General features: G+C 38.7%; 2 protein-coding genes across 2 annotated transcripts in view; both read left to right on the forward strand.

Moving 5' to 3' along the window:
• LOC114923012 (vomeronasal type-2 receptor 26-like) overlaps positions 1–2,669 on the forward strand; it is a 19,322-nt gene extending 16,653 nt beyond the window's left edge. The window contains exon 5 of the mRNA XM_029285363.1: positions 1,774–2,669. Within this exon, the coding sequence (XP_029141196.1) occupies positions 1,774–2,669 (896 nt within the window). The remainder of the gene's footprint in view (positions 1–1,773) is intronic.
• Positions 2,670–6,171: 3,502 nt separating this feature from the next.
• LOC114923013 (vomeronasal type-2 receptor 26-like) overlaps positions 6,172–7,760 on the forward strand; it is a gene marked incomplete at its 3' end in the record, with an annotated part of 10,247 nt that continues 8,658 nt past the window's right edge. The window contains exon 1 of the mRNA XM_029285364.1: positions 6,172–6,441. Coding sequence (XP_029141197.1) covers positions 6,172–6,441 — 270 coding nt within the window. The remainder of the gene's footprint in view (positions 6,442–7,760) is intronic.

A 7,760-nucleotide genomic window follows, 5' to 3' on the forward strand; every position in this document is an offset into this window, starting at 1 on the left:
AGCCCTATAATTTTTAGATTGCCGGGGACAGGAATGTTCTGTATTAGTTAGCTCACTGTCCCCGCTGTTTAGTTTAAATATTCCTCCAGAAAATCTGTGAATTTATAGCCAAGTAACTCAGTCCCTTTCTTTGATGGATGCAAACCATCTCTTTTGTACATTTCTTTATTGGACCATCTGCTGACATCGTGACTAATATTGTATTGCCCTGTGCTGCCCCTTTTCTGGATCTTTCATTATCAGATAGGTTTTTCCAGATGTTGTTAAACTGCAAGGACAGCAAGTGAATGCAGAACAGTCAGATGTTTCAATCAAAAACCTTACAGCTCATTTCACCCAGTGCTGAAAGGTTAATGAACTTCTTTGTCCTTTTCTTCACTATTTATGCTGTTATTACAAGTTCTCTCATTTCAGCTTTTTAAAAATTCTTATTCACTTTCTCATCCTCTACTTCCTTCTTGCCCACTTTATTCCTATCCTCTTACTTTAACCAAGCTGTGTTGTATTTCTTTGGGTTGTCCCATAGTGTGCATAGAATTGCACTGTTTCTTCTTCATCAGGTGTTGACAGGTTCACTGCAGTCTCTCCATTGATGGATTGGTAGAAACCGGTACCTGAAATTGGAGATTTTAGTGTGCAATTCAAGTTTCATATCTGCTAATTTTCTTGGTTACAGCTGTTATGTGCAGCTTTATTATTTCCAGTGCTTCCTTGATTTTCCTTGCTTCTAGATGATTTTTCTTGACTGGTTTTTTTTAATCTTCTTATTTTTGAGTTTCTTTTCTTTTATCTGTTCTACTTTGCATATATTTGATTTTAGTGTACCGATTTATCTCAAAGGTGCTTTTTCACAAGGCAACTGGACTTTCTTGTTTTTCTTTGAAGATGTTTTGCTTCTAATCCAAGAAGCTTCTTCAGCTCTGACTGGATGGTGGGGAATGGAAGGACTTATACTCCTTGCAGACAGCTGGTCATTTGCATTCTTTTAGAGAGTTGTTGAGGCCACCTGGAGGTTTATCGGTGTCGTCATGATCGCCTGAGTAATGCAAATGACCAGCTGTTTACAAGGAATATAAATCCTTCCATTCCCCACCATCCAGTCAGAGCTGAAGAAGCTTCTTGGGTGAGAAGTGAAATGTCCAGTTGCCTTGTAAACAAGCATCTTTTGGATAACTATGACCTGGATGACTGAGAATCTCCACAAACAGGCTGATCTGCAGAGTTTGCTGTATAGGAAATACATTATCTATTTCAGCATTCTGTATCTTCATTCTTACGTTTATCTCTCAACATTCATCCCTTACTAGTTTTATGCAAATCATAGCTTCAATAAAAGGTGAAAGAACCAGCTTTAAGATGGACAATACTCTTCTTTTTTTTTGCACACGGCAGTGGAGGCCTAAAGCGAAAAGGTTTTATAAAACCCAGCTGAAGGCCTAGACTGGGGCGACGGTGCGTGTGCCCACAGAGAGGGCTCTGAGTGCCGCCTCTGGCACCCGTGCCATAAGTTCGCCACCACTGTTCTAGGTGATTTTTCTTTATTGGGTATGTTTTGCTCATTTATATCTGACCTTAGCATTCTGATCTTCCATTTGGGTTGTGCACCCTGCAGTTTGCTGCATAGGAAATACATTATCTATTTCAGCATTCTGCATCTTCATTCTTATGTTTATCTTTCAACATTCATTTCTTACTAATTTTATGCAAGTCATAGCTTCAATAAAAGGTGAAAGAACCAGCTTTAAGATGGACAATACTCTTCCTCTTTTTCAGATTCAGAAAAATGCGCCCCTTGTCCAGAAGATCAGCATCCAAATATCAATCAAGATCACTGTATTCCTAAGGTTAAAACCTTCCTTAATTATAAAGACTATTTAGGGGTCATCCTAATTTCCATTACCATGTTCCTGTCTTTGACAACAGCCTTTGTCTTGGGAATCTTCATTAAATTCCTAGACACTCCAATCATCAAAGCCAATAACAGAGACCTTTCCTACATCCTCCTGGTCTCCCTCCTGTTTTCCTTCTTCACTTCTTTCCTCTTCATTGGCAAGCCAAGGAGAGTCACCTGCCTTCTCCAACAGATAACCTTCAGCATCATCTTCTCAGTTGCCATTTCTTCTGTCTTGGCAAAAACGATCACGGTGGTGCTGGTTTTCTTGGCCACAAAACCAGGGAATAAACTTCAGAAATGGCTGGGGAAGAGCTTGGCTACCTCCATCATCCTTTCTTGTTCTGCTATCCAAATTATCATCTGCTCCATGTGGCTGGGATTTTCTCCCCCATTTCCTGACTTTGACTTGTACTCTCAACCTGGAGAGATCATCCTGCAATGCAATGAAGGATCTATTGCCATGTTTTATTGTGCTCTCGGCTACATGGGCTTCCTGGCTGCCATCTGTTTCATGGTAGCTTTCTTGGCCAGGAATCTGCCTGGAACCTTCAACGAAGCCAAGTTGATCACCTTCAGCATGCTGGTCTTCTGCAGCGTCTGGGTCTCCTTTGTACCCACCTACCTGAGTACCAAAGGGAAGTACATGGTGGCTGTGCAAGTCTTCTCTATCTTGGCCTCCAGTGCTGGTCTACTGGGCTGCATCTTCATCCCCAAGTGCTACATTATCATTCTAAAGCCAGATCTGAATACAAAAGAACATTTGATGTTTAAATAAAGCAGTAATTGTTATGAATTACTTCCTAACAATGTCATTTGATAAATCCAAGTGAAACATAACCTTATTTGACTAAAGGTAAATAAATAATGTGTTTCTCCATGTATTTTTCCAGCTGAATATTTAGAATTACTGTGTCTCTCTACATCTCAGTAAATATATGTCTTTAATTTAGGTGTCACCCATCATTCAGAATTGTCACTTTAGGCACTATCTTTAATAAAAGCCTAATTAACTGAAGAAATATACAATCAAGGTTTCTTCTAATTTCATAAAGAGCAGTGATTTTCTCAAGCCAAGAAACAGGCTATTTATTGTTGCTTTTTTAAAGAAGGAGCCAAATTGCCCTTGGATTAACCGAGGCCAACTATGAGACATCTCATGCAAAGCAACCCAAATTTCTCTTGAGTTTTGCTTAATTTTAAAAGGGAAAAAAAACAATAAAATCAACAGGAGATGTGTTTAATGATCCCCAGTTTGTGAGTATTCAACACAATTGGTTCAGGTAATCCTAAATTTACAACAGTTCACTTAGTGAGCATTTGAAGTTACAACAACACTAAAAAAATAACATGCCACTTTTCACACTTATGACCGTTGCAGGATCCCCATGACCATGTGATCAAAATTCAAATGCTTGGCAACTGACTGATATTTATGATGGTTGCAGAGTCCTGAGGTCATGTGGTACATTTTTGCATCCTTCTGACAAGCAAAGTCATAAAATGAGGCAAAACTCACTTAACAAATGCCTCACTTAGCAACAGAAATTTTGGGTTTGATTGAATCTTTCTTTTTCAATTGCATACTGCTGTACAGAAGAACATAGATGGAATATAAATTTACTTTGTTGTGAAATTATTCATATTTATGGCCATGCTAAAAGTTTGGGGCCAAATTCTCCAGTGTCCCTCAGTACCCATTTTCCAAATTTCACAGTACCTCTGTGAGTTCTCCCTTTGGGTACTTGCCTGCTGAATAATTCAAAGTTTCTAGAGGGGATTTTCCATTCCTCACAATTATCCTGATCATTGAGATTTATTTGTTGTCCTTCTATTAAGTCTCAAGAGACCTTTCTAGAATTATTGAGCAGATTGGTCAACAAGCACATCAAAAACATGTTTTGATGTCAAAGCCAGACACCAGAGTAATCCTGCATTATATCTTCTCAGTAGAAAGAGAGCATGAGAAGATTTTTAAGGCAGGCAGGGGCTGTGTTTACTCCCCTCCCTTTCAGATGTGAAGCTTGTCTGGCTCCTGAATTAGGAAGGTCAGTGAAGATTGTATTTTGGAAGAGAGCTTTTTATTTCTTCTAGCTGCTCTTCTCTGTCCTTGAGAAGAAGTTTGCAATGCACCACAGTGAATCAAGCCAGGAAGTCATGTTGCTTCTACTTCTCCTTGTGCTGCTTTTGTGGCCTCAGGGAGCTTCTCAGCAGCGCAAAGCAAAATGCCTCTTGACTCTGGAGCAAGAAGAGGTTTATTCGCAGAATTATTACAAGCCAGGAGATTTTCTCATTAGTGGGATAATCTCTGCAACCCAGGCTAGGTTTCTACCATTTAGCTTCAACAAAACTCCTTCCATTCAATTATTCTTGTAAGTCAGTTCCAGCCCTTTGAAATTAACCACATATTGTCTGCTTGATCTGCTACTTTTGCTCTCTTTCTGTTCTAATTTATTTGGGGATCTATTTTATGTCCTGCAGCTGATGAGGTTCCTCAGCACCTATCAAATAAGATGGTCAAAGTAGAGATCTTTGCTATCCTTTCAACGTGCAGAACAAACATTCCCTTTCTTCACTTCCTTTAAGCAGAGCTACATTATGTGTATGGAGTATGGGGTGGTCCTTCTGTACTCCTCTCTGGCCCTTGAAGGAAAGAAGAAAGCCGTCCTCAAACTGATATTGACTTCTGAAAAATGACATGGTTGCAAATTCTTAGAAGTACTCTATTTTCTCCCTGAAGTGGAGAAATTCAAAAATTTCTTTTCTACACTAAGATTAACTATTGAGATGAAAGCCCCAAAGGTGCTTTTCAAAAGGCAACAGAATAACAGAATATCAGAGTTGGAAGTGACCTTGGAGATCTTCTAGTCCATCCGCCTATTCAGGCAATACCAAACAATAATGACAATGATTTATACCCTTCATCCACACAGCAATATTGATGGACTCTATGTACAAAGGAGCAGAGGTGGGAATAGAATAGAATAGAATAGAATAGAATAGAATAGAATAGAATAGAATAGAATAGAATAGAATAGAATAGAATAGAATATCAGAGTTGGAATGGATCTTGGAGGTCTTCTAGTTCAACCCCCTGCTCAGGCAGAAAACCCTATACCATTTCAGACAAACAGTTGTCCAACTCTTCTTAAAAACTTCCTGTATTGGAGCATGCATAACGTTTGGAGGCAAGTCATTCCACTAATTAATTTTCTAACTGTCAGGAAATTTCTCCTTAGTTCTAGGTAGCTTCTCTCCATTGATTAGTTTCTATCAATTGTTCCTTGTCTTGCTTTCAGCTGCTTTGGAGAATAGGTTGAGACCTTTTTTTGTGGCAACCCATGAGATATGGGAACAGTGCTATCATGTCACTGAAGAAGCAAGTGAAGATCCTTGTTGGATGGAAAGCAAAACGTTTTCAAGGAAAAAACAAAAGAAGTCCAGTTGCCTTTTGGAAAGCACCTTTGGGACAACTGTGACCTGGATGACTGAGAATCTCCAAAGATATTGAGATGAAAGAGTCACAGTTAAGAATGTACTTATTCACGGATTTTGCAAATGTTTATGATTCCTATTGATGAATTTATGCCAAAGATTTAATGCTCCCAAGTTCAATAAAAATGAAAATATTCTAAAATATTGATCTAATGCAAGGATCCTGATGATCACAATGATGTGCTTGGTTTATGTTTACATTTAGGAAATTAGACTGTAGAATTGATCTCCTAAATGACCCTTTCAAGTTTTATCATTCTATACTTAATATTAAAGAATAGATAAAATTTCTAAATATTAAAATCTGGGGAAAAGAGAATATCTATTAAACTAGATTGAATTCTTGGTCCAACTTCAAAGATATTTATAAAATCAGAATAAGCAAAATCCACTAATAATTAGATTTGTTTAGACATAACAGGAATTCAGTATGTTAAGGATTGCCTTTAAATATGTGAGGTATCAAGCACCCTTATTAGGAGAGATTAAACAATCCATTCTAAAATGCTACAAAATATCATCAACCCGTTCATAAAATTGACTTTCTGTTCATGTTATAAACTGAGATAGTACCTTTGAAATAGGATTTAAAAACTTTTAGTACTAAAATTTATTAATTTGACTAGTTTTCTATATTAATATTTTTAGGAATGTTTTAACTCCCACATAAGAACTCTTGATACCAGGTGAAGTTGAATATTGAATAGTATTTCAGTAAAATGTTCTTTTGATTCATTTTCTAATATATTTATACATGCAGGGGACAATACACAAAATACTGGAAAATGCTCTCCTTCCTTTATGCTGTCCACCACTTCTACCAGGATTCTAGGAATCTCTTATATAACCTCACTCTGGGTTACAATATCTATGAATACTATTTTAGTGAGCAAATTACTTTGGATGCTCTTCTGGATCTGCTTTCAGATGGAGAGGCCAATGTTCCCAACTACAGATGTGGAACGCAGAAAAGCACCCTCGCTGTTCTTGAAGGGGCCAACGCTGACATCTCCATCCTCATTTCAAACATGTTGGGCACCTATAAAATCCCACAGGTATTTATTTACCAAGAAGACAATATTTAGCCATAGAAATGTAGATCCAAGAGTAGAGTTTTATCATGGAATCTGGAGATGACAGATCAGTATTCCTAAAGGGAGAAAAAAGTTTTACACTTAGGTAAGAAAAACCAACTGTATAGGTATAGACTAGGTTAAACCTGGCCTACTGCCAGTAACTGTGAGAGGCATCTTGCAGTCCTAGTAGACAATCTTTTAAATATGAGCCAACAGCTTGCCTTCAGCTTGCCATCCAGTTTTGGTCACCAGAATATTAAAAGACTGTGGAAAGAGTGCAGAGTAGAGCAACAAAAATGATTAACGGGCTGGAAGCTAAAATGTATGAAAAACAGTTACAGGAATTGGATATGGCTAGTCTAGTGAAAAGGACTAGGGGAGAGATGATAGAGTTCTTCTAATATTTGAGGGGCTCTGCAAAGTTCAAACTATTTTCCAAAGCATGAAAAGGCAAAACAAGAAACAGTAGTTAAAAACTAACCAAGGAGAGAAGCAACCTAGAATTAAGAAGAAATTCCTAATGATGAGAGCAATTAACCAATGGAATAACCTGCATTCAGAAGTTGTGGGTGTGCCATCGTTGAGACTTTCAAAAAGAGACTGGACAATCATTTATCTGAAATGATATAGGGTCTCCTGTTCAAGCAGGGAGTTGAGCTAAAAGACCTCCAAGATCCCTTTTAACTCTATTATTCTATGTTCTGCTATGATCCCAATCCAGATAAGAGGACTCTTCTGACACTTTGGAACAGCAAAATGCTGCACTTAGGGAGTAAGTGGAAAGAAAAGCAATAACTGAGCAGAGAAGTAAAGTCAGCACCAAAAGATCTTTATTTCAGAAGTGTTCAGTTGGGAGAGAATTGTTATTTGGTCACTGTATGGGTCACATAATGTATGTCTAGTTTAATGAAGAGAAGGACAAGGCATGACATGATAAAAAGAGATGAAGTGCCGGAAAAGACGCCTAGAGAGCAGTTGGAGGGCTACCCGAACCGAATCCGACCGAGCACAGGTGAGGATGCATGTTAGATCCTACCTTGTGGCAATGAGGGTGGCGAGGTCTAATTACTACTCCACCCTCATTGCGTCATCAGATAATCGCCCTGCCACCCTCTTCAGGGTGACCCGCTCTCTCCTTCAGTTGAGGGGGGGGACCCCCTGGTGGGGAGGGCTGAGGATTTTGCTCAATATCTGTATGACAAAGTCGCTCGGATCCGAGAGGGTTTAGACTCCGACTGGGTGGCCCCGGGGGAGGAGACGGGAGCAGGTCTTGAGACTATTATATGGGAGGAGTTTGA

The sequence above is a fragment of the Protobothrops mucrosquamatus genome, unplaced genomic scaffold (genome assembly GCF_001527695.2).
Source record: "Protobothrops mucrosquamatus isolate PMUCROS unplaced genomic scaffold, P.Mucros_1.0 scaffold1569, whole genome shotgun sequence".
NCBI lineage: Eukaryota > Metazoa > Chordata > Lepidosauria > Squamata > Viperidae > Protobothrops > Protobothrops mucrosquamatus.